The sequence below is a fragment of the Microtus pennsylvanicus genome, chromosome 17 (genome assembly GCF_037038515.1).
Source record: "Microtus pennsylvanicus isolate mMicPen1 chromosome 17, mMicPen1.hap1, whole genome shotgun sequence".
NCBI classification, from domain to species: domain Eukaryota; kingdom Metazoa; phylum Chordata; class Mammalia; order Rodentia; family Cricetidae; genus Microtus; species Microtus pennsylvanicus.
Window position 1 is genome coordinate 46,838,682 of NC_134595.1, and position 26,290 is coordinate 46,864,971.

General features: G+C 45.3%; 1 protein-coding gene across 2 annotated transcripts; it reads right to left on the reverse strand.

Annotated features, from left to right (window-relative positions):
• Positions 1–778: 778 nt before the first annotated feature.
• On the reverse strand, positions 779–26,290 carry Slc16a14 (solute carrier family 16 member 14). 2 transcript variants are annotated; one of them, XM_075951362.1, is made up of 5 exons: positions 25,928–26,290; positions 21,012–21,282; positions 14,510–14,653; positions 6,150–7,124; positions 779–1,317 (listed from the first exon to the last, which is right to left on the reverse strand). In XM_075951362.1, the coding sequence occupies exons 2-5, from the start codon at positions 21,268–21,270 to the stop codon at positions 1,166–1,168; spliced, it is 1,530 nt and encodes a 509-aa protein (XP_075807477.1). In that variant the 5' UTR covers positions 21,271–21,282; positions 25,928–26,290; the 3' UTR covers positions 779–1,165. The 2 variants fall into 2 exon arrangements, with proteins under 2 accessions (XP_075807477.1, XP_075807478.1); XM_075951363.1 differs by lacking the exon at positions 14,510–14,653.

The following is a 26,290-nucleotide window of genomic DNA, read 5'->3' on the forward strand; positions in this document are numbered from 1 at the left end:
GCATGTGCACTAAGAAACACACATACCACTAAGGACATTATTCATAGACCACTTGGGAAGTATTTGTGTTGAGTTCATAAACTGAACTCATCTTCTATGACATGAGAAACTGAGTTAGAAGGATGGCCAATTTCATTTCCTAAATGAAGAGTTAGAAACTGCACTTCTTAGCTTCAGAATTCTTTCATAAAAATATAAACTGTGTTTTTTTAACTGTACTAAATTGTCTTACTTTTTTAATAAAAGATTTGTTTTTGTATTTTATGTGTATGGGTGTTTTGTCCGAGTCCATGTATGTGTGCAACATGTGTGCAGTGACCACAGAGGCCAGAAGAGGGCACCTGAGACTCTGGGACTGGAGCTACAGCTGGTTGTGAGCCAACATGTGGGTGCTCATAGCTGGTCCTATCCAAGAGCAGTAAGTGCTCTTAACCTCCTAGTCACCTTTCCAGCCCACTAATTATGTTACTTTTGAAATGACAGCCTGCCTTTGTATGATATTAGCAGACCAATAACTCCTTGTAAGAAAGAATTAATTCATGATACTCAGTCATGGTCTCATGCTCAAAGCATGAACCCTTTGGGGGAAATCTAGACTCTTGGGTTTTCCCTTACAAAGAAGTGGTTGAGTTGCAAAGCTTTTATTTCCAGTCTTTGTATGTAAAACCCTAGTCCCAGTAGAGTGAGAGGAGAGGAAGAAAGGAAGGAAGGGAGGCTTAGAGGGAGGGAGGAAGAAAATGAGGTGGGGACTTTCTCTTCATTCCTTCCTTCCTTTCTTTTCTTTTTTCTATTTTTTTCCAGACAGGTTTTCATGTAGCCCAGGCTGGCCTGGAACTCACTAGGTAGCAGAGAGGCTAACCTTGAACCTCCAATCCTCCTGCCTCCACCGAGAGCTGGGATTACAGGCATTTACCACTATGCCTGGCTTGAAAGATTTCATCAGGGCATCTGTATCAACTATTGAATAAGCTCTAAGCAACATCATCTCTAAATCATACGCAGTTCTAATCACTTCTACCACCTCAGGAGAGGCCATGCTGCTTACAGATGAAACAATGACAGGGGCATTTACAAAAGGACATGGCCGGCCACCACACAGAGCATTCCTCTAGCAACCAAGTGAGGTAGGCATGAGGAGAGGACCCACACGAACTGTTGCAAGACACTAAACGTGTGCACCGTCTGTGTACTTTCTTCTGGATTGTTCTATCATCTGAACACAGGGTTGAATGAGCAAAAAGAGTATTCCTACCATGTAAAGCAGGCCACATATATAAAAGGAAAAATCGTATTTTTTTGTGATGTCGAAGATCCACCCTACAAAGAAATACAGATATATTCAGTATAACACAATTTAAGACAAAGTTCAAAAATATAAACCAGGCATTTATTGCTACTTCAATTTTTTTGCTTGTTTTTGTTTTTTGAGACAGAGGTTTTTTTGCATAATCCTGGCTATCCTGGAACTCCATCTGTAGATCAGGTTGGCTCAATTTTTTTTTTAAATGAGCTTGGGTTGGGGATGTAGCTCAGTGGTAGAGCACCTGCCTAGCATGTATTAAAGTCAAAGTTCAGTCCCCAACACTGCCTCTCTAATTTATTAACTTTTCTTTGTGATGCTGAGGGTGGAGCACAGAACACTGCCCATATGGCCGCCGCCAGCCACAGTCAGGCCTCACTCAGAACTTTTTTTTCCATACAAGATCTCATCTATTATACTGAAGGCTGGTCTCAAATTCACTATGGATTGTTTTTTTAAAACATTTTTTTTTATGATGTATACAATGTTCTATCTGCATGTATACCTGCCCACCAGAAGAGGACATCAGATCTCATTACAGATGGTTGTGAGCCACCATGTGCTTGCTGGGAATTGAACTCAGGACCTCCAGAGCCTGTGCTCTTAACCTCTGAGCCATCTTTCCAGCCCCCTGTATTGTTTTTTTTTTTTAATCTTTAATTTTTTTTTGTTTGCTTCTTCTTGAGACAGGGTCTTACTATGTAGTTTTGGAACTCACTACATAAACCAGGCTGGCCTAGAACTCAAAGAAACCCGCCTGCCTCTGCCTCTCAAGTGCTGGAATTAAAGGCGTGCGCCACCATGCCTGGCTGTTATCCTTCATTTTTATTTTATTTATTTTGTGTAAGTGTATGAACTTTTTGTATGGCACTCATGTACTATGTAGAGGTCACAGAACAACTCTTTGGGGTTGGTTCTCTCCGGTCACCTCTGTGGTGTCCCAGGGATCTAGCTCATGTCATCCAGCTCTTCACCCACTAAGCCAGCTCGTCATCTCTATTTGTTTTTTTTTGTTTTTTTTTTTGTTTTTTTTTTTTTTTTTTGGTTTTTCGAGACAGAGTTTCTCTGTGGTTTTGGAGCCTGTCCTGGAACTAGCTCTTGTAGACCAGGCTGGTCTCGAACTCACAGAGATCCGCCTGCCTCTGCCTCCCAAGTGCTGGGATTAAAGGCGTGCGCCACCACCGCCCGGCTCGTCATCTCTATTAAATGTGTTATTTGACTTAAAAATCAGAGTCAGCAGGTGTGGCAGAAGCAGGCGATCTCTGTGAGTTTGAGGCTAGCTTAGTCATAGCAAGTTCCAGGCCAGCCAGAGCTGCCGAAAGAGAGCCTGTTTCAAAAACAAAACAAAACAAAACAAAAACCAATAGACAAAGAACAAAAGAACAAAACATAAACAAGAACAAAAAAGGGGCTTAAAAATAAAGGTCATATTCTTTAGATGTGGCTTAGTAAACTGCTCCATCCTTTCTCCATCCGCAATCTAAAGCACAGAAATCCAAAAATGATGAGTCTGAAAGCTAACACAGATGTCTCAACAAACCCCCACCAACATCTGTCACACCTGCTCCCGATGGGACACCTGGGAGCAATGACCACCTGAGTAAGCGAAGCTGTGGCTGTGGAGGGGTCTGTCTGTATCTATCTAGAAACAGAGTGGGTGAGGGAACCGACTGTAATCTGAAAGTTAGACGACCAGGGCAGGATCTGGGGCACAACAGATCTGCCATACCAGCTCCTGGAAGACTGTAAATTCAAGGTCCATCTGGGCTACAGAGTGAAAATTAGCCAAGCTCACCCCATACCTCTAATCCAGCACTTGGAAGGCAGAAGCGAGGCAGATCTCTGCGGGTGAGACCAGGCTGGTCTGCATAATACATTACTGGCAAGCTATAGCCAGACACACAGTGAGACCCGGTCCCCAAGAGGGAAAAATGAAAAGCAATTGGTGATGTAGCCCAATGGCGATCATTTACTTGCTTAGGATATGAGGAGGCTTTGGGTTCAATACCATGGAGGCCAGAAGAGGTCGCGGGTTCTCTGGAGCTGGAGCAGCAAGTGCTCTTAATCACCGAGCCATCTCTTTAGCCTCCCCCTCCCATCCTGGAGACTGGATGCGAGGGTCTCAGGCTTGCCAGAGATGTGCTCTGCCACTGTGCCACATCTTCAGCCGTGTGAATCCCCTATAGCTGGGGATGGGCGAGATTTCCTCACCCGCCACACATCATTGCACCTGCTTGTGACCTCTGTTCTTTGATTTGGAACATGGGACCTTTGCAATCCTTTCATCCATTAACTCAAAGCCACAGCTGTGAAGTGAAACCTGGTTCCCTACTCAACTGCCTTCCCTTTTCATTTGAGTGTGCCCAGTGAGAAGCATAGCATCTTTCTCATCAGTTAAATTGCTCCCAGCTTTTGGCCAATATCGAAAATGCTTGTTAAGGGGCTAGATTTTATTCAAATGAAGGTGAGTCATGTAGATTACTCAGACAAATCTGAAGGGCTAGATTTTGTTAGAAAGTATCCTGGAAACATCTAGAAAACTCACCTACTACCATGGCATCTTATAAAAAGAAGTGAACACCCAGCAATGTTATAACATACATTAGACTGAAGTTGGTGTTGTTCAGTGCCCCAGTTGAAATGTCTGTGTAATGTTTTGAATTGCATGCTTTCCCTAAACGGAAACACTCGAGTGTCTAATGTGGCACTAAATTGTACCAGGTTTGTAAGTGGGAGTAGAAATCTCTCTGAAAAATGGGAAACATGTTTGTTTCTGAAACCATTTTAAAAAAAAAAGGTAATTGGAGAAGTAATTTTCTCTGCTGCACATTAAGTAGCATTTAAACCCATTGGGATGTCTAGCAAGAACTGAATGTGGTTATTTAGTTGATCCTATTGCCAGGCACCCTGAGCCCATAATGCATGAATGTTGGTCCTGCATCACACTATGACTTTAGTTTCTTGGCCTGGAGAGTCAATTAAACATTATGCAGGCAGCCAATGAACGTCCTTCACCATTAGTGTATGAATCTGTGGGAGGAGAGGAAGCAAGAATACAAAGAGAAAGGACACTTCAGACGTGAGGGACACCAGCCTAGAGTCCCCACAGCAGTAAGGGTAGGCGCCCACAGAAACTCTTTCTTGCTGGGCAGTAGTGGGTGCACACCTTTAATCCCAGTACTCGGGAGGAAGAGGGAGGCAGATCTCTGTGAGTTCAAGGCCAGCCTGGTCTACAGAGCAAGTTCTAGGACAGCCAGGACAGAGAAACAGAGAAACCCTGTATCAAATAATAATAATGATGATAATAATAATAACAATAAATTAAAAAGTAAAAAAGAAAAGAAAAACTTTCTAGTTTTTGTTGTGGTAGTGATCTTTTTTTCTTTTTGGTTTTTCAAGACACGGTTTCTCTGTAGCTTTGGAGCCTATCCTAAAACTAGCTCTTGTAGACCAGACTGGCCTCAAACTCAGAGATTCACTTGCCTCTGCCTCCCGAGTTCTGGGATTTAAAGGCATGCACCACCACTGCCCAGTTGTGGTAGTGATTTTTGTTTGTTTTGTTTTGAGATGGGGTCATACGTAGCCCAGGCTAACCTTAGACTCCTGGTACTCCTGCCTCCACCTCCCAAGTGCCATGATTACAGGCTTACATGCCTGGCTTTAAAGTTCTCTCATAACTATATATTTATATAAATACAAGTGGAGAATATATTCAGTGCTTTCGTGTAAGCATATGCACATGTGAATGTGAGCATGTGTGTGTGGTTTAAGAACTTGAAGGTCGAAAGATGGTGCTGGGTGTGCACATCCCACTTGCACTTCCATCTCTCTCCATCTGTTCCTCTGAGTCAGGGTTTCTCCCTGAACTTGAGGCCCTCCCTCACTCCCCCCCTCTCTCCTTCCCTCCCTCCCTTCCTTTCTTCCTTGACAGGGTTTCTCTATGTAGCCCTGGCAGTACTGGAACTCAGAGATCCGCCTGCCTCTGCCTCCCATGTGCTGGCATTAAAGGTGTGTACCACCATGGTGGCCAGCCAGAGGCACATGTTTTCTTGGCTAGACCTTTGGCTGCCAGAACAGTAAAATAATGTTTATGGAAGCTTATTTGAGCAGTGACAGGCAACAAACAGGAGTCTAGACCCAAGAGCATGGATGCCTTTTGGTAGTTTTTTGAGATAGAGTCTCAGGTGGCCAAGAATCACCCTGGACTCTGGATCTTCGCCTCTGCCTTTCAAGTGCTGGGACTACAAGCATGGGCCACGACAGCAAGGGTATGATGTGCTGGGTGCAGAACTCAAGGCCTCCTGCATGCTAGGCAGACAGTCTACCACCTATGACAACCTTTAGCCTTGGTTTTGGTTTCTTCTCTTTTAAAAGTTTTATTTACTTAATGTGTGTGTATGTGTATGGGTCTGCATCATGGTATAAACATGGAGGTCAGAGAAAAATCTGTAAGATTCTATACTTTCCTTCTACCATGTGGGTTCTGGGGATTGGACCCAGCTTATCAGGCTTGGTGGCTGAGTCATGGGCCCCTGACATTGATTTCTGGAGATGGGGTCTTATCGTGCAGCTAAATTGACCTGGAATTTGTAACAATCCTCCTGCCTCAATCCCCTTATTACTGGGATTACAGGTGTAATCCCATATCTGGCCTTTTTGTTTACTTTTTATTTTTTGAGACAACTTAGGCTGACCTCTAACTACTAGTGCTCTTTCTGCCTGAATTTCCCAAGAGCTGAGACAAGTATATGCCACCACACCCAGCTCTGATGTTGGACTTTGTAAGGGGTGGGGACACATCCTGCCCTCCTGCATGAGCTCTAAACTCTGGGTACCTTGGGGCACTCACCTGCAAATGGTGGTCCCAGTAAAGCCGAGATGCCGTTGGCACAGATGATGATGCCATAGGCATTGGCCAAGTGCTCAGTGCCAACCAGGTCCTCCGTCACCACAGGCATGAGGGAGAAATACCCACTGGAAAACCCAATCAGGGCACAAATGACAGCCAGGCTTGCATAGGTATGCATCAATGGCAGAAGGAAGATGCTGAAGACAAGGGTGAAATTAGCGATGAGGAAGACGTTCCAGACGCTGATGCAGGGGAGGTCAGCCACCGCCCCCAGGATCACCTTCCCGAAGATGTGAACTATTGCTATAATTGAGGTCAGAGGGAACACGTCATTTTGTTCTGACAGGTTATACAAGCTGACGATTTCTGGCAGGTGGATGAAGGGGATGACGAAGCTGCTGTATGCAAACAGAGCCCAGAACACAAAGGCTACAAACATGCGATTGGTGAAGAGTGACGCTGTTCCAAAATAGCCTGAGTACCAGTCCCCAAAGCCCTTCTGGACTCGCACAGTGAGCTGGCTCACTGTCTTCAGAACCCGGAAAGCACACACGTTCTTCCTGGGCCGGGTTTGACCTTGACATTCCTGTGCTTGAAGGTCACAGACATTTTCCTCGTTCTCAGGCTGTCTGTCCTGTTCTTCAGTGACACCCAGTGGTCCTGATTTCACAGATTCAGCGGAGTAAGCTGGAACAGCAGAGGGCTCCTCCCCTCTCGGGCAGTTTTCTACCTTCCCAGGAGAGAGGGGCCTCATGAGCGCTCCACAAACACAGAGGTTCAAGGACACGGCTCCTTGGATGAACATGGCGTTCCTCCAGCCATACTCTGCACACAGGTATTTCAGCAAAACAGTCATCAAGAATGTCCCAAATCCTGTCCCTGTGGTACTGAGGCCCTGGGCCAGGGCTCGCCTCTTCTGAAAGTACCTTCCCACCATAACCACTGCAGGCAGGTAGGCCATCCCGCTGCCGAGGCCTGCAGGTGAGATGGAAAAAAATCAGGAGGCACAGTCAGAATCCATAGACCAGCTGCTGTGTCAGGCAGCTGTCCAGACTGTAGCAAAAACACTCGAGGCAATCAACTTAAAAAGAAGGAAGGTTTATTTTGGCTAGTGATTTTAGAGACCTTAATTCCTGATGCTTTGGGGGCACGTCAGGGCAGAGAGACATGGCAGAGCAAAGCTCATGGTTGCTGGGAAGACAAGGAAAAGAGGAAGCAAGGACTAGGGATCTAGCTGTTGCTGGAGTGCTTGCCCTAGCAGGCATTTATTTCTACCCAGCACCACATAAAACTGGTCACTGACACTGTAATCCTAACACTTAGCAAGCGGAGGTAGGAGAATCAGAACTTCAAGGCCAGTCTCAGCTACACAGTGAGTTTGAGGCCATTATGGGATGCACAAGACCCTGTTTAAGCTGGAAGCGGGGGGGGGGGGGTGCGGAGCATATTCTCAATTACCTATTCCTTCTACTAGGCCCCATTCCCTAAATTTCCTACCACCTCTCAATAGCCCATCTTTACTACTTACTACACAACCTTCAGAGACATTTAAGGTCTAAACTGTTACACCTCTGTCTCCCTACACCATTGATCTTTTCCATTCTAATGAAGGAATAATAATTATATAAAGAGGAGGGGAGCTGGGAGGAGCCGCCAATTTTCCTTTAGGGCTTTGCAGTAGTTTCTGCCAATAATATCTGAAAAGATCCCTCCTGTAAGATCAGAAGATTAAAAACACAGAGAGCTCCAGGCCAGCCTCACCTATGGAGTGAGGCCCTGACTCAGGCAGAATCAAACAGAAGAAGAAAGTGACAACTCCGTCGTCCTCTGGACCACTGTTCATGAATAAAACTGTGGGAGGATTTCTGAGAACTTGTGAGTAAACACGACAAGAGCCCTGTTCTTCCGTAAAGTGGGTTGTTCTTGGAATATGCTTTGGTGCCCCTCCCAGGTGTACTAACAGGGACAAGTTTATTTTAGGTCACTCATCGTTCTATCCATTGTTATTCAGAACAAAGTTTCCAAGCACAAGTTGCCCTTGTGACTGTATATAGTGACTCTAGTGAACATTGCTCACATGACATTCCTAACCCTCAAAATACTCTCAGAATATAAACTGTCTGAGACCCTGAATAATGATGGCCATTCCATGAAACTTCAGTCTATTTTAGTCTCCCACTCTCCCAGGTTCATGCCTCCAGCTAGAGCAGTAACTGTCTCTGAGCCTCCTACTAATGTCAGTGATGGGAAGACACAGTCCTCAACTTTGGGCCTAACTCTGGACAGTCTTTATAAAGCTTATGATCACAAAGATAGAAGTCTACAATTTCTTAGAATGTAAAATAGACAAAGAAAAAACAGCCCAGAGGTTAGCAAGACAGGAAGGAGGGGCTTGACAACCAGGATGTACATGGTGGAAGAGAGAACTGAATCCTTCAAGTTGTCTTCTGACTTTCCCACACAAGAACTGTGTTACACACACACACACACACACACAGACACAGACACACACACACAGAGACACACACACACACAGACACACAGACACACACAGACACACACACAAACACACACACAGACACACACACAGACACAGACACACACACACACTGCTGTGGATAATGTGTTTGTACTCTGTAGGGATTTGTCACTCGTATTGGTTTAATAAAATGCTGATTGGCCAGTAGCCAAGTAGGAAGTATAGGCAGGGCAACCAGAGTAGAAAAATCTGGGAAGAGGAAAATCAGAGAGTCAGTCACCAGCTAGATGTGGAGGAAGCAAGATGAGATTGCCTTACTGAAAGGTACCAAGCCATGTGGCTAAACATAGACAAAAATTATGGGTGAATTTAAATCATAAGAGCTAGTTAGTAATAAGCCTGAGCTAATAGGCCAAACAGTTTATAATCACCATAAGCCTCTATGTGTTTATTTGGGACCAAATGGCTGCGGGACCAGGTAGGACAGTAATTTCTGTCTACAACACACACACATACACACACACACACACACACACACACACACGGAAAGGGGCTGGAGAGACGGCTCAGTGGTTAGGAGTATTTGTTCCTATTGCAGAGGATGTGGGTTAATTCCTGAAACCCACATGGCAGCTGTAACTATTTCTAGTGGGTCTGACCATCTCCTCTTCTGAACTCTGCAGTCACCACATACTCATGTGATTCATATACACACATGCAGGCAAAACATTCATATACATAAAATAAAACTTAAAAAATCTGGAGATATGACTCAGTGGTTAAGAGCACTTGCTGCTCTTGTGGAGGACCCAGATTTGCTTCTCAGTATCCACATGATGTCTCACAATCACCTGCAATTCTAGTTCTGGAGACCTTGCCCCTTCAGAAGCTGGCTACAAAATGTCACCATCAGACAGACTCTGCACTCATGTCCTCAGCTCCCAGGTCATCTGACATCAGCAATACTACCTGGATCACACTGCTGTGAAAGGAAGCACCCTGGTGTGGGAGGTCCTTCTGTCTATGTGTTGCTTTTATTGGTTAATGAATAAAGAAACTGTCTTGGCCTGCTAAGGTAGAACAAAGCTAAGTGGGGGTGGGCTGGGGGGAACTAAAGTGAATGCTGGGAGAAAGGAGGTGGAAGCAGAGAGAAGCCATGTAGCCCCACCAGAGCCAGATGGAACTTTAGCTGGTAAGCCACAGTCACGTGGTGATATACAGATTAATAAAACTGGGTTAAATTAATATATAAGAGTTAGCCAATAAGAAGCTAGAGCTAATGGACCATGCAGTGATTTAATTAACACAGTTTTCTGTGTGATTATTTCAGGATTAAGCAGCCGGGAACCAACAAGTGGTCTCCTCCTACATGCCCCTTCTCCTACCCTATTACTCCTTCCCTCACCTGGTCTCAGGTAGTTGGTTAGTTCTCTCCTTCTATCACGTGGGTACCAGGGATGTAACTTGGTCATCAGGCTTGGTGGCACCTCTGCCTGCTAAGTCATCTCACTTGCCCAAGACAAATCTTTTAAAGATGAGATTAACTTTGCACTTCTATGCTAAAGATAAAGCATATTTTAAAAAAAATAAAGGAGCCTCTTTAGCGGGTGTGTCAATGGCTATTCTAAAAAGAGCCCAGAGTGGATGAACCACAGGGGATGTGACTGAGAAACACACAATGAGGATGTTCTGTTGTCTGGACATCATACATCATACTTACAAAAAGTGATTGTCCAGCGTGCATGAGACCTTGGATTTGGTCCCAGCACCACATAAATCAGATTTGGTGACACACACCACAATACCCAAGCTGAGAGGAAAGGCAGAAGTATTAAGGTCATCCTTGGCTAGATACCAAATTTAAGGCTAGCCTGGGCTACGTGAGATGCTGTCTCAAAAATCAAAACTCAAAATCTAGGGTGACTGCATCAATAGGGAGTATAATCTTAAGATTCTTTGTTGTTGTTGTTGTTTTGGTTTGTTTTTCAAGACAGGGTTTCTCTGTGTAGCTTTGGTGCCTGTCCTGAAACTAGTTCTTGTAGACCAGGCTGGTCTTTAACTCCCGAGTGCTGGAATTAAAGGCATGTGCCACCACTGCCCTGCAAGATTCATTTCTTGGGTGGGGGGTGTCTATGTGTGTGTGTGTGTGTCCGTGTGCAGGTGCTCTTGGAGGCCAGAAGAGGGCACTGGGTCCCCAGAGCAGGTGCCATAGCTGGTTGGGAGCTGCCCAGTGTGGGTGGTGGGAACTGAACTCCAGTCCTCTGCAAGAGCAGCAAGCATTCTCAACTGCTGAGCTATCTCTCCAGCTCTAATGGGACAGTTTAAATCAAACTCTGGGAAGCTTTGAAAAACAGGATGATTTAATGACTTTTCGTGCCATCACTTAGCTTCAACAAATCTCAACTTGCAGCCAACTTGGTAAATACCACAAATTATTTTGAAGCAAATCAAGAATACATTATCTCATGTGTGCATATTTTAGTATATAAATCTCCAAATGTAGGAATCATTTAAGTGGCATACTTCTCATATCATTATCTCATTGGAAAAAAGAAATTTTTGATACCACTAAATATCCAGAAGGCTCTCAAACTTCCAAATGTTTCATAAATGGCTATTCTTTTTAAAAAACAAAACCACCCCACCAAACTTGTATTTTTAAACCATGATCCAAAAGGGTTTTACACATTGCTGTTTGTTGGTGCCTATTTTAAGTCTTTTACAGTCCCACACCAAGACCTCTTGCAATTTATTTTATTGAATTTAAGACAAAGACCCTAGGTGATTTGTTCTGTGACACAGTCATGCTTTGGATTTTGATGATGACACAAAATAAGTCTACTTATTTTAGACAGGTTCTCTTATAGCCCAGACTGACCTGGAATTTGTAGTTCAGGATAGCCTTGAAATTCTGATCCTAGCTAAGTGGTGGTGGTGCATGCCTTTAATCCTAGCACTTGTGAGGCACAGGAAGGCAGATCTCTGTGAGTTTGAGGGCAGCCTGATCTACAGGGTAAGTTCCAGGATAGACAGGCCTGTTACACAGAGAAACTCTGTCTCAAAAAACAAAACCAAACAAAAAAGTTTCTAATATCGTTTAAACATTATTATTATTACCATTGCTATTTTATGTATATGACATGTGTGTGACTGCAGACACACACATACAAACAATATGCATGTGGAGGTAAAAGGATAATGTTTAGGACAGTGTTTCTCAACATGTGGGTCGCAATTCTCTTGAGGTCCTAAAGACCCTTTTACATAGAGGTGGCATATCAGACTCAATTCATAACAGTAGAAAAATTACCAAATTTGTACAAAAATTACAAAGCACCAAAACCAATTTTATGGTTTGGGGGTCACCCTACCATGAGGAACTGTATTAAAGGGTCACAGAATTAGAAAGGCTGAGAACCTTTGCTCTAGGAGTTGACTCTTTCCTTCCACCTAGGGATCCAAGAGCCATTCAGGCTGTCCAGCTCGTACCTGTCATAGGCAAGTACCTTCACCTGTGTGCCATCTGTCAGCACATTGGCATCAGGTCTTAGTGTCTCATTCCTCTTGTCTTAAGGGATATACTTGAGTTTATGTCATATTTATGCTACACATATGCTACCAAGTTTATATGTCAGCTAACATTTACCAAGCACTTTAGTACCTACCATCATGCTAAGCATTTTCTGTGAATTACTTCCATCATTTCAACAGGATACTGTGATTGGTACTCCAGATATGGCAGTATGTAGCTATCATTTTAGCCCTAAGTAGGTGGTGACAGGAAGACCCCTGATTTACATGTAAGGAAACGGAGGCACAAGGAGCTTCCGTGATGAGTCTAGTGTGCCCAATGTCACATGAATACTAAGTGGTTACAAAGGGAGCACACAGACGGGTGACACTCAGTAGAAACACTTAAACCAGGCCTGACGGCTCATCGCTGCAATCCCAACACCCAAGAGGTGGAGGCAGGAGGGATCAAAAGTTCAAGGTCCTTCTCGGCTACAAAGTAAATTTCAAGGTCCGACTGGGAATACGAAAGGGCCCATCTCCTAACAGAAATAAATAAACATAAGTCTTTATTAACCTTTTGTTTTTACATTGATTGCTTTCTGAAGTAAGGTCTTAAGACAGAGTCCTGACTAAGTTTAACCTTTCTATTGCCTTGCCTGAAGCTCCCAAGTATTAGGAGTCCAGATGTGCTATTTACCACCATATCCCATCCAAAATAATTTTTTGTTGCTTTGTTTTTTGACCTTTGTTTGCACAGGGACTTGTCTAGCCCAGGCTGGTCTGGGACTCACTATGTATGTCGCTGAGGCTGGTTTTGCCTTCTGGGTCTTCCTCTCTCCACCTCCCCAGGGCTAGAATTATAGCTATGTACTACCACATTTGGATCTTTTCTTTTGCTTGTGATTTTGTTTTTGAATTTTGGGACAGCGTCTCAATGTCTGTGGACCAGGGCTTTGAACTAATAGAGATCCTTCTTCAGTCTGTCTCCTGAACACTGAGATTTCCTTCCTTCCTTCCTTCCTTCCTTCCTTCCTTCCTTCCTTCCTTCCTTCCTTCCTTCCTTCTTTCCTTTTTCTGAGAAAGAGTCTCACTATATAGCCTGAATGACCTAAAATTCTCTATGTAGACCAAACTGACCTTGAACTTTTGGTAATGCCCCTGCCTCTGACTCTCAAATGCCATGAATGTATGTGTCACTACATCTGCTGTCTTAATCAAAATGTCTTTCAACTCTGATTCAATAATTCATTTTTTTTTTGGAGACAGATCAGAGTTTTGTTCCCACAGAGTCAGGTGGGAACACAGGGTTCGAGGAAATAGCTACTCACTGTGTGAACCCCACAAACCGTGGGTAAAGGAAATTATGGCTAGGAATACATTTTGCAGAATGCAGATTACTCTGCGTGGTGTTTGGTTTTAATCCATCTCCTGCCTGTGTGCTAGATTGGCTTCCGAGAATCTCTGTCTGCCAGGAACTTGTGCTAATTCATTCATCTGAACGGAGCTGAACGATAATGACTATTCCATCAGTCACATTTAGTCCTGTGGTTATTAATGAGAATTACTAATGAATGTCACCCATTTCCCTAGCATCTTGGTTTACTCACTTTAGTTTGTGCCATTGTCCCCCCTTTCCCATTCTTCGAAGGAGAAACCCTAGCACATAGGAGTCTGGATTTTGTTCTATTTGGGGGAAGTCAAATACAGTTGCTAGTGAGTGTCCCACATGTAAGGGACACTTAGCATCTATTAAAGTGTTTCTTGGGTCGATGGATAAGACGGTTTGCTATGCAAACACAAGGATCTGAGTTCAAACCTACAACATCTAAGAAAAAAGCTGGGTGTGGCTTTGCATACCTGTAACACTAGTGGTGGTTGGGGTGTCACGAGATGGAGGCTCTCTGGGGGTTGTTGACTGACAGCCTAGCACCAGATACAGTGAGAGACCCTGTGTCCAACAATAAGGCAAAGGATGACAGAAGGGCGCGCGCACACACACACACACACACACACACTTCCAAGACGATACAGAATGCTTTAAAAGTTTTTTCTAGATTTGTTTATTTTATTTGTGCGAGTGTTTTGCATGAATGCAAAACTGTATGTAAACTGGTGTGTGTGTGTGTGCTATCCATAGCGATCAGAAGAGGATATCAGATCCTCTCAAAAAGAGTTACAGATAGCTGTGAGCTGCCATGTGGATGCTGGAAATGGAACATGGGTTCCCTGCAAGAACAAGTGCTCTTTACTGCTGAGTCATCTCTCTAGACCATCAACAGAATGTCTCAATGGGCTTCTTTGCTCCACAGTTAAATTCATCCTCTGAATGCACAGAACACTGAAACCAAACATGTTAAACCGTGCTTACCAGCTGCCACTCCAAAGGTAACAAAGAGAGTTTGCACATTGGCTGCGTAGGCACTCAACACCCAGCCGAGGGAGTTCACCAGCCCTCCAATGATCGCTGTCTGGCGGCACCCACAGGTGTTAATGAACAAGCCGATGAAAGGTCCTGCCACAGAGCAGTGGAAAAGGCACTGACTAGAGGTTCCTTGTCTTAGTGCCCCCCACAAAAAGTTAAAGAGTAAAACATCACCAGGGCTGTTGAAAGAAAACCAAACCAGGACTAGCGAGATGGCTCAGCGGGAAAGGGGCTTGTGGCCAAAGCTGGCAACTTGAGTCTGAGCCCTCGAACCTGCTTGGTAGAAACAGACCAGACTCCCACAGGTTGTTGACCTCCACACAAGCACCCTCAATAAGCAAATAAGTATAAATTTTAACAACATAGGCAAAACCAAAATATCTTATGATGGGGGTCTGAAAAGAGGCAAGAAGGAAAAGCTCATTCAGATTGACTTGGTCAACCTGGATCAAACTTTGGGAAGTCTGATGCCAGCCGGTTTTTTATTGTAATTTAAACAGAATAGAGTCTGGAAAATGGTTTTCCAGGCTACAGTCATTCTGATTCCAGGTGCACAATAAAGCTTAAGGTGTGACTACATAGACATTCCTTTACAAAGAACATGTGACCATGAAGGTGGGTTCTGCAGCTAAAAGGCCTGGGATCTGGTGCAGTCTCTGATGAAGACAGCACAGAGGTCAGCAGGCTAAGGATGGGCTCTGTTGACTTAAAGCTAAAGATAAAAGTCTGGGGTGAGAGTTTGGGGTGATCAATCTGGGGGTCTGGATGAGGTCTACCTCTACAGGTAGCAAAAAGGTCATCAGGTCATTAACAACATCCATTCTATCTTTAGAATATATATTCTAAAGAATACAGGGTTTTGTTTTATTGAATGGAATTGGTGTGAGGATGTCAGATCCTCTGAAACTGGACTTACACTCAGTTGTAAGCTGCTGGGAATTGAACCCCGGTCCTCTGGAAGAGCAGCCAGTGCTCTTAACCACTGAGCCATGTCTTCAGTCCAGAATGCAGGCATTTTATTGAGGAGAGGTAATACAGTACTTATTATCCATTGAGAAGACATCCCTGAGTGATTAATATTCTGGCTTCCCTGTCAACTGTGGACACAAGGACCATTGTGCCCAACAATCTTAAAGTATAAAAACTTTGCAGATGTGCACAATCTCATCAAAGAACATACGGCTCTAGAGTGGACACAGCGGTCAGCCTCATTCTGCCCACAACAGAAGCCCTCAGCTGATGTTCTAACAACATCCTGCCTAGCATGCATTTTCTGGACCTTACACAGAGTTTGAAAATGTGTGGAATAAGCAAACACTTGAAAATAAGAGAAACCACACACACACACATACACACACACACACACACACACACACACACACAAATCCAGTAGCAAGGCTGACTATTTCCTACCTCTCCTCAGATGACTAGGTGTCATGTGATGGCTGACCCTCTGGCTTAGTCACACCTTCTCAGGCTGGTCGCAGTTTCTACCCTTGCCTCTTGAGGTTAAATTCCACCTATGACATGTTGATGTTGGTGAATGTGCCATGGTGCTGGAGTGGAGGTCGGAGGACAACTTACGGGAGTTAATTCTCTCCTTCTACCATATGGGTTTATGAATGGAACTCAGGTTGTTAGGCTTGGTACCAAGGGTCCACTGAACCGACTCACTGACCCACACCAGAGGTCTTTGCTCCAGTTCACTTTTGTTTTTTTGAGACAGGGTTTTTCTGTGTAGCTCTGGCTGCCCTGAAACTCTCTCTGTAGACCAGACTGGCCTCGAACTCACAGAGGTCTGCCTGTCTCTGCCTCCCAAGTGCTGGGATTAAAGGCCCAGCGTGACTTCAGTTCTAAAGGAAACATTGGAAACGATTCCCATGAAGATGATCTACAGCCAATCACAGAGCACCCAATGAAAACAGAATTTAAAAGGACTTGCTGTCTGTTTTCAACTCACTTAGGCCCTGCTTTCTCTTCCAGTTCTCTGAGATCACGGGGCTGCAATGTTTTGGTTTCATGCAGCCCAAACTGACCTCGAATTGCCTACACAACCAAGGATAACCTTGAACTTCGGATCCCCCTACCTCCACCTCCCAAATGCTGGGACAACAGGCATCTGCCACCATGCTTGGTTTATTAGGTGCTGGGGGATGGACCCCAGGGCTCTCCATGCATGCTAGGTAAGGCACACTACCGCTGAACTGCACCCCCAGACCCCAGCATGTGCATTTTTGACACTTTGTGACCTGAGTTCATTTCCTAGAACTCAGAGTGGAAGGGAGAGGGCCGCTTTCCGGAAGTTGCCCTCTGACCCTTATCCATAGGCTGGGGCACACTTGTGCCCACACTCATACAATGATAAATAAAGCAATTGAGCTCTTAAGAGTTTCCCTGCTTAGCCCAAACTAAAACAAGATTTCCCTGTGAGGTCGCTTCTGTGCGGGAGAAGGAACTGGTGTCTCCCACGGGCAGGGCTGTATTTGTTACTTTTGCCAGACCAGTCCTGATAAAAACAACTTAAGGGAAGGTTTGTTTGGGCCAGGGTTAAAGGGGCTCCTTTATCAAGGACACCACAGAGCCTGGCCACATTGTGTCTGTCATCAGGAAGCAGAGGAAGTCTGATCCTGGTGCTCCATCAGCTTCCTCCAGACCCACATTTAGGGTGGGTCTTACCTTTCCAGTCAAATCAACTCAGAAACTCTACAGAAGTTTCTCTCCTGTGACTCCAATTCTGCCAAGTTGATAATGAAGAGAGCATTGTACTGGGCAAGTGTCCTACCATTCAGCCACAACCTAGCCTCGTCTGCCGTGTGTGTATGTGTTCAAAGATTTTTTTAAAAATTTTTGTGTATTTATTTATTCAGTATGTAGTTCCAGCTGGCCTAGAGTTTGCTATGTAGACCAGGTTGGCCTGGAAGTCACAGAGATCTACCTGCCTCTGCCTCTCAAGTGCTAGGCTTAAAGGGGTGTACTACGACACCAAGCAAGATTTATTTTAAAAGCGTATTTATTTACTTTATGTGTATGTGTGTTTTGCTTGCATGTTTGTATGTACACCGTGGGCATGCCTGTTGCCTTTAGAGTCCGGCAGATGGTGTCAGATCCCCTGGAACTAGAATTTTAGATTATGAGGTACTCGTGGGTGCTGGGAATTGAACTAGGTCCTCTGCAAGAGCAGCAATGCTCTTAACCACTGACATCACTGCAGCTTCATTATTTTGTTTTTAATTATGTGTATGTCTGTGCATTATGGGTCTGTGCACATGAGTGCAGTGCCTGTGCAGGCCAGATATGTCAGCTATTCCTGGAGCTGGAGCTACCGACAGTTGTGAGCCACCTTAGATGGGTTCTGGGGACTGAACCCAGATCCTCTACAAGAGCAGCAAATGTGCTAACCCATCAGCCATCTCTTCAGCTCCTTGTCTGGTGTCTTTGAAAAGTGTAAATGTAAAGACTTATTTAATAAATTCTGACATTAAAGGCAACAATTAACTCATTATAATAGACTTATTGCATACTAAATATATTTATATATTTTATAATTATACATATTATATAGCAATGATATATATATATCGAATATGTATATTATATAAATAACATAAAATCAGCCCATTGTTATGAGCATCTGGATGACTTCTTGTGAGTAACTGAAATTAACTGAAATTGAGATAGCATAAGTTTGAAGATATTTCTTTATATACATTGAAAACCAAATTAAATTACAGGTCCTATGGAAGAGGAGCCAGTGCTCTTAACCACTGAGCCACCTCGCCAACCCCACATTTTAATTGTTATACATTCATACTCACTCGGCCATGCCATAGTCGGATGACCAAGTGACCCCAAATGGAACACATGTGACTCCTAGTTGTGCCGCTGACAGCCCTTTAATACATGAAAGACTGGAAAGCCGCAGTAGTATGTTTATTTCCATAACAGAAAGGATTCAGAGGCAAGCTTTTCTGATATGCTTGCTTATGAAATATCCTAAGACATTTGAGAAAAATAAAAAGAAAGGAAAGCCATGTATATTATTTGTATGTTGATCAATAAATCTTGCTTGAGGAAGAGAGTCAAAGCTAACGTCACTAGAGGTCAGGCAATGATGACACACACTTTTAATCCCAGGATTCTGGAGACAGAATCAGATGGATCTCGGTGAGATCAAGGCCCCTCTAGGCTCCACAAGACCAACGCAGAAACAAATACAGGTGGAGGTGCCTCACACCTTTAATCCTAGCACTAGCGGGAATATAAAATGGGAGGAGAGAGAGGCTCAATTTACTTAGTTGGTTTAGTTTATGGTCCTCCAACCTTGGTAGAGTAAGACTTCTTTATTGGCTTGGCTGCCTTGCTTTTCTGGTTTTTGCGTTGAACCAAATTTCTGTCTCTGGGTTTTTATTATGCGTGCTACAAGTCAGTGTGACTATTACTAGCTGAAAAATTTTATAAACCAGATGGATGGCATTAGTTGCTGTCCTGACAAGAGCGCTAAGTGAACAACAGCTGATGGCCTTAAGTGGCTAACTGTCTGGCTTCCAAGTTAAGTGGCGGCTGCTCGCACAGGAGTCCCTCAGCCAGTTATGGTTTGTAAATGAGCAAAGTCAGATGGGAGGTGCTGTAAACCCTCTGCAGTTAGGAAATACAAGCACTAAAGGTCTGGGGAGGGAACTCCACTCTAAACTTTCTGGCTTAATTTTGTTTCTTAAGCATTGTTTGTGAATGGCCGGTAGGCGTTACTAAGAGCTAATTTCCATTCCAGCAAAATGAAAAGAACTGACTCCATAAGTCAGTCTTTCTCCCTCCCTCTCTCTCTCTCTCTCTCTCTCTCTGTCTCTGTCTCTGTCTCTGTCTCTGTCTCTGTCTCTCTCTCTCTCTCTCTCATGCACACACACAATAATAAAGAACACTTGCTCCACACTCTTGGGACAAAAGGAACAATAAAACCCAGACCCAGTGATTTCATTATGACTGCACTTGGGAGCAGATGGTTGTGAGCCACCACACAGGTGCTGGGAGCTGAACCTTGGCCCTCTGGAAGAGCCAGTGTTCGTAACCACTGAGCCATCTCTCAGCCCTGTCCTAGTTGTAAGATCAAGACGAACTGAAGAAGACAATAAAGTCATAAATATTTGTCAATATTTTTGGTTTGTTTTTGTTTTTCGAGACAGGGTTTCTCTGTGTAACAGTCCTGCCTATCCTGGAACTTGCTTTCAGACCAGGCTGGCCTTGAACATCTGCCTGCCTCTGCTTCCCTGGTGCTGGGATTAAAAGCAAGTTCCACCACCGCCTGGCTACCAACAATCTTTTCACATGCATATGTGTGCCCTTGGGTCTCCTGAATGGCAGGCCATTCTGGAACTTGCTATGCATCTGAGGCTGGGTTTGAACTCCTAATTCTCCTCTGTGGTGGTCTGAACAGGATATCTCCCCCTTAGGCGTGTCACCCCTGGTTCATGGTGCTACTTGGGAGGTTATGGAACCTTTAGGAGGTGGAACCTTGCTGGAGGATGTACGTCACGGGGGGGATGTATGCCTTTGGGGGTCTATAGCCTCACCCCACTTCCAGTTTGCTTTCCTTGCTTCTGGCCGGCACACAGAGACGTGATCTCAACTTCCTGTTCCCTGCCCTCATACCCACTGTGTCCTGCCCACCCCTCCCCGCCATAATGGACTCTTATCCCTCTGGAACAGTAAGCTAAGATAAACACTTTCTTCCATGAGTTTCATTACAACAACAGAAAACTGGACAGGCCTGGTTAATCTTCTGTCTTTTAAAACTATTCATCATCAATGGGTAGCACATGCTTGCTTAGTGTGTGTGAGGCCCCAGACCTGATGCCCACCAGTGCCCCCAGGACACTCATGGATGCTAACTAAACTGGGTGAGGTGGCCCGTGCCTGTCTGTGATCCCAGCATCTGGAAAGTGAACAAGGGAATCCGAAGTTCAGGTCATCCTTGGCTAGATACTTAACTTTAAGCCTGGGCTACATAAAACCCTGCCTCAAAACAACAGAAATGTTGCACACTCAGGAACCACTGAGCTAAGGTCAGTTCCAGTGAAAGTGTTAACCAAGCAGAAATGATGGAGATGAATCATCAGCCACAGAATCAGTGCTGAAGCCAGTGAGAGGGCTCAGCAGGTGGCGGTACTGGCAACCTGAGCTTCACCCCCAGGACTGAGGTGGTGGAAGGAGAGAATCAACTTCTTCAAGTGGTCCTCTGATCTACGCAAGTGCCATGGGACAAGTACACACACACACACACACACACACACATACAGCTAAATGGTCAATTTTGTGTTCTGAATATTTCACTTCGATTTTAAAAGTGAGTGATGATAATAATCTGACCTCTCCCACTGTTTCAGGAATGTGATGAATGACTCTCAACAGGGACTTGTCATTTTATAGCAACCTCAACAGGTGGCAGCGAACGTACCCACGATCAAGGTGATGCCCATGCTCAGGGAGCTGACCCAGGCAGTCAGGCCGCGGCTCTGGTGGAACTCTTCAAGCCATTCCACGTTGAGGACTCCCAAGGCCATCTGTGAGCCCATGATGAGAATGTGCACAAAGAAGGAAGAAAGGATCATCATCCAGGCCCACCCGCCATCGATGTCTGGGTGGGGCTTCAGCATCTTCTTAGCCTTGGGATCATCTTCAAGGTCATACCCGATATCCTCATGGCTTGCATACATTTTCTAGGATTTCTGAAACACACAATAAGAAAGTTCAGCACACACCGAAACAGAAAAACACCTTCCTCGGCTTTGGACAGCTCTGCCTCCCACTGACATCAAATTGGCTTCAGGGTCAAATGATCCCCAGATTTGTCTTTGTCACTGCAGGTCTAGGGACATACTTTACTTCTTCACAGATCACCTTAAAATCTGTCTTTAGCCTGTTGTGGTGACACACGCCAGTGGGATTTGCTGAAGGAGGTGGAGGCAGGAGGATCACGGGTTTGAGGCTAACCTGGGCTAAAATTTGTCTTTATAATCACCTCACAATATTATAAAGTTAAGGAAGAGAGAAGTGAGGGTAGGGAGAGAGATGGACGAAAGGAGAGAGAGAGAGGAGAGAGAGAGAGAGAGAGAGAGAGAGAGAGAGAGAGAGAGAGAGAGCGCCCCCTGGATGTGATGGGTAAGACAGATCAGTCTTGATAACATCTGTTCTCCGAGTAAATAGTAAGGATGGCAAGTCAAGCCCCGTAGATAGTTTGCTTGTTTGTTTTTTTGAGGCAGTGTTTCCCTGTAGCTTTGGAGCCTGTCCTGGAACTAGCTCTTGTAGATCAGGCTGGCCTTGAACTCACAGAGATCCACCTGCCTCTGCCTTCCGAGTGCTGGGATTAAATAGGCACTGCCCGGCTGAGCTCTATAGTTTAATGTCTTTGGTGAACTAGGGAGTTAGCTCATCATCTGAGAATGGTGAGTGTGGAGATTGTAAAGGGTCCTAATGTTTAGGATAACAGAAGCAACCGTTGCCTGCAAGTGGAAATGACTGTTGGGAGGTTAAAGTCAAGAGGTGCATGCACCACTGCAGGCTTGGAGCCGGGGAGCATCCGGGAGCCGGCAGGATGCCTGCTACCCCAGCGCCTGTACAGGTGGAGCATGGTATATAGCATGGTATATAGACTGAATATGGACACAGAGAACCTAAAATAACATCAAATGAATATCGTGCTCGGGAGACAGAGGCAAACAGCTACACAGAGAAACCCTGTCTTTAAAAACAAAACAAGAAGTAGTGAAAAGAGCAAAGCTGTGTGGTGAAAGGCTCATCTGGAGAGTGGCATTTTCAGTTGGTACATACGAAAAGGTTTCGCTCCCTTTGACTATTTCCTTTGAAATTGAAATCAACTTTGATTTATGCTAGAACAGAAGGGATGTGGCTTAGCGGTAGTGCACTGACTCAGCATGAGTGAAACCCTGGGTTTGCCCTCCAGTACGAGGGAAACCAGGGGCTGGACAGATGTCAGTGGTTAGGAGGACTGGCTGCTCTTCCAGAGACCCTCCTTTGAGTCAGCAGGACCCACATCATGAAGCTTACAACTGCCTGTAACCCCAGTTCCAGGGCATCCAGTGCCACCTTCTGGCCTCTGCAGGTACTGCAGACACAGTACACAGACATTCAGACCCACATGCGTACATACACAATGAATTTCTTTTAAATAAAAGCATCTAAAAACATAACAAGTACGCAAAAAGGTGGAGATCAATCAAGACACTTGACATTGATTTTTTTTTTCGAGACAGGGTTTTTCTGTGTAGCTCTGGATGCCCTGGAACTCACTCTGTAGACCAGGGGCTGGTCTCCAACTCATGGAGATCTGCCTGCCTCTGCCTCCCTAGTGCTGGGATTAAGGGTATGTGCCACCACCACCCAGTGACATTGATATTTGATCTCCATGACAAAATGCGCACACACCTACACACACATGCACATAAACACCGCCATGTACATACACAAAATAAAATGATAGTATTCCAATCCACAGAAAAGTACCTGAAATATTAAGTATTTTTCTGTGGCAGTGTTAAGAACCGTATATTCTTACTGAATTATTTATTTTATGGGTTAACAATGTGACTGCCATGGAATTGCTCTGGGCATTTCCAGTTTCTTTGATCATACATGAATGTTGGTGAGTAGCATGTAACGGACAGTTTTATGCAAGAGGCCCAAGTGTGAAGACAGAAGATGGCATTGTATGCAGACAACTCTGGTTGAACGGAGGTGGAGTAAATAGCTTACTGAGACCTCAGGGGCCCCGCCTGATCTTCCTGAAAGAACGCATGAAGAGGTATGGTGGAACGTGCCTGCAATTACAGAAAACGGTAGGCTGAGACAGGCCGATCGCTGGGAATTTGAGACCAGCCTCGGGTACACAGTATTTGTCTTAAAAAAAAAAGCCTGGGGAACAGAACAATATTATGGTGCATGCCTGCAACCCTAGCATGTGGGCAGTAGCAACAGAAGGATCGGGAGTTCAAGGCCAGCCTCACTATAAGCAAGTTTGAGGACAACCTAGGTCTCAAGAGATCCCCCTTTCAAGAAAAACAAACACAGAAACAACAACAAAATCCGAACCAAGCAAATAGTAAACCAAGTATTTGCATTTTGAACTTATACCTTTCAAAGAGCGATCATTCCTTGGCTTCACAGTGCCTTATCCGACTATGTCACTAAATTGGAAGTCTACAGGAAAACAAGTGTTTACTCTGGTGCGATTTGACTATTTTCTCCCAAGCTCATGTTGAAACCTAACCGTTACTGCAACCATAGTAACAGGTGGGTCCTTTAATAGGTATATGCCACAGGGCCCCAAATTCAGGAATGGATTAAGGCCACTGTCCTTGGAGTGGGTTAGCTGTCTTGGGAATGGGTTCCTGATACAAAGGGGATGGTTGTGTCTTGATATTTAGCTTAATGCCCTTTTCTAGTCTGTACCCCAACCCAGTACTGCATGCACACAGTACACACATACGTATGGGCAAAATAATCACACACATAAAATACATTTTTTAAGGGAAGCTGGAGAGATGGCTCAGCAGTTACAAGCACTTGTTTCTTTGGCAGAGGGTTTACTTCCCAACATCCACATAGTGTGACTCATAACTGACTGGAGTTCCCTGGGACTCGATGACATCATCTGGCCTCAGAGGAACATGGCGCACACACAGACAAGCAGGCACATACAACACACATTTAAAAAACGTGAAAGGTCTTTAAAAAATTAAGAGTAAATAAATAAAAGTCATAAATGAGGATGGAGTGACATTGAAGTGACAAATATAGGCTACACAATGGAGTAATGGGGAAAGTGAGAATGTCAGCTTTTTTTTCTGGAGCGTACCATATATTAAAATATGGTTAACTTTTTACAGTTCCGTCATGGGAGGAATTTTTACAAGCAGGTTGTTCATTTTTTTAATTATTCATAGTTTAATTTAAACTATGTCTAGTTCGATGAACTAATTATAATGATAAGCAAAAGGGGGTGCGTGACAAGTGAAAACTAAAATTGCAATCTCTTCCCAAAGGGGTAGGCTGAATTCTTCAACCCTAGTCTAAAACAGTTTAACACTGGGCATTTCAGGCCAGTAGAGGGCGCGCTAGAGACCAAGAGGCCCCTGAGCTGAAAAGGAGGCAGCTCAGCGGGCTTCATATTGGGTTGTAAAGGGTGCGTGCGTGCGTGCGTGCGTGCGTGCGTGCGTGCGTGTGTGTGTGTGTGTGTGTGTGTGTGTGTGTAAGAAAATGGGCCAGGGCTGTGCTCTGTGGTTTTTGCCACGATGGTCTTGGCTGGTTGGTATCGAGGTCCCAAATGACCCCATTTTACAGATTAAGACAACTGAAACGTCTGTGTGTTTGACAGGATCTCAGGTAGCCCAGGCTGGCCTCAGGTTGAAGGATGACCTTGAACTTCTCACCCCCCTGCCAGATGAGTGTTGTATTACAGTGCTGGGTTTAGGAAGTGCTGGGGGAATTGAACCCAGGGGCCTTATGCATGCTAGGCAGACACCCTATCAACAGAACTACATCCCCAGTCCTGAAAGTGAGACAGTTGTTTAATGGGTGCCCTGTGAAGTTCAAATATGAACAGACCTATAATCAGTCTCAACCTCTTCTCCAACCCCCTCCCCTTTCTCCCTTCTCTTCTTCCCCTTTTTCCTTTGACCATGAGAAGAAGAATCTTTCTGATTGCTAATAAGCACCTCCAGGTATCCTTGCTAATGAGCCTGAACCAACTTTTCCGCAGGAAGAAAGGGCTTAATTGGTAAGCAGAGATGAGCTCAAAAAACCCTGTCAGGCTGTGGAAGCCTCTGCCCTTTAATGGCTGTGCTGGATCTTCACTATCCCCTTTCCTCTCTGAAGATGCCGGATCCGAGCAGCTCCCGGGGGCTCAGCATCCGCCGCCCAGGTCCACCGGCGCGAGATGCTACACCCTCTGAGCCTCCATCTCCACTAGGGGACCCAGACACAGAGACACCCGCACTCTCGGAGGTCGATAGCTGTAGCCCCATCACCGTCTACTTCAAGTAGTAAACTAGGGCCTCGAGAGCCCCTGAGCGTGAGGCCGGGCGCGGAGGTGACACGAGCTCTGGTGCCCCGGTGGCGCGCGACGCCCTGGACGGTGCGCGTCCCCGCCTGCAGTTTGGAGGACGAGGGAGTACCACCGCCCTGCCCAAGTCCCTCTCTTCCCCCACCCTTTCCCTGGCTCTCGCCCCGTTGAGGGTCCCTGGAGGAGTCGCGGACACCAACCAGTATCGACCGGTATCTGCCAGTATCCGCCAGTTCGGAGATGCTCCAACCCTGCGGCAATCTCTGGCCTCAGCACAGCCCTAGGGTACTCACCGCACGCAGCCTGCAGGGCTACCGTCTCACTCGGCTCCTGGTCCCCACCCGTGAACTTGCAGCACTGTTCCGAGAACCCGGGGCCGCTGGGCGTGGGGATTGGTGGCAATATCGACCAGCATCCTGCAGATGCGGCGCCTGGGGCTCGGCTCTCCGCCCGGCTCCGTGCGCTCGGTGCAGGGCTCCGGGACTCGCCCTCTGCTCGCTGTCTGGCCAGGTGAACCTCTGGAGCCTAAGGCTCGATGCTTCCGTCCCGTAGCCTTTAAAAAGGGTGCATTTGAAAGGGTCCGAGCCTACCCTGAGCTTTCTTGCAATCCGTGCAATTTCAGAGCTCCACGCTGGTTCATTCCTATACCGGCTAAT

Bases quoted from the DNA above. Each gene is read 5' to 3' on its own strand.
- Slc16a14 (XM_075951362.1), bottom strand. From the start codon at position 21,270: ATGTATGCAAGCCATGAGGATATCGGGTATGACCTTGAAGATGATCCC. The intron at 7,125-14,509 runs GTAAGCACGGTT...TCTCACCTGCAG, and splicing joins TACCTTTGGAGTGGCAGCTG to GCCTCGGCAGCGGGATGGCC. The intron at 1,318-6,149 runs GTGAGTGCCCCA...ATTTCTTTGTAG, and splicing joins ACTGGGACCACCATTTGCAG to GGTGGATCTTCGACATCACA.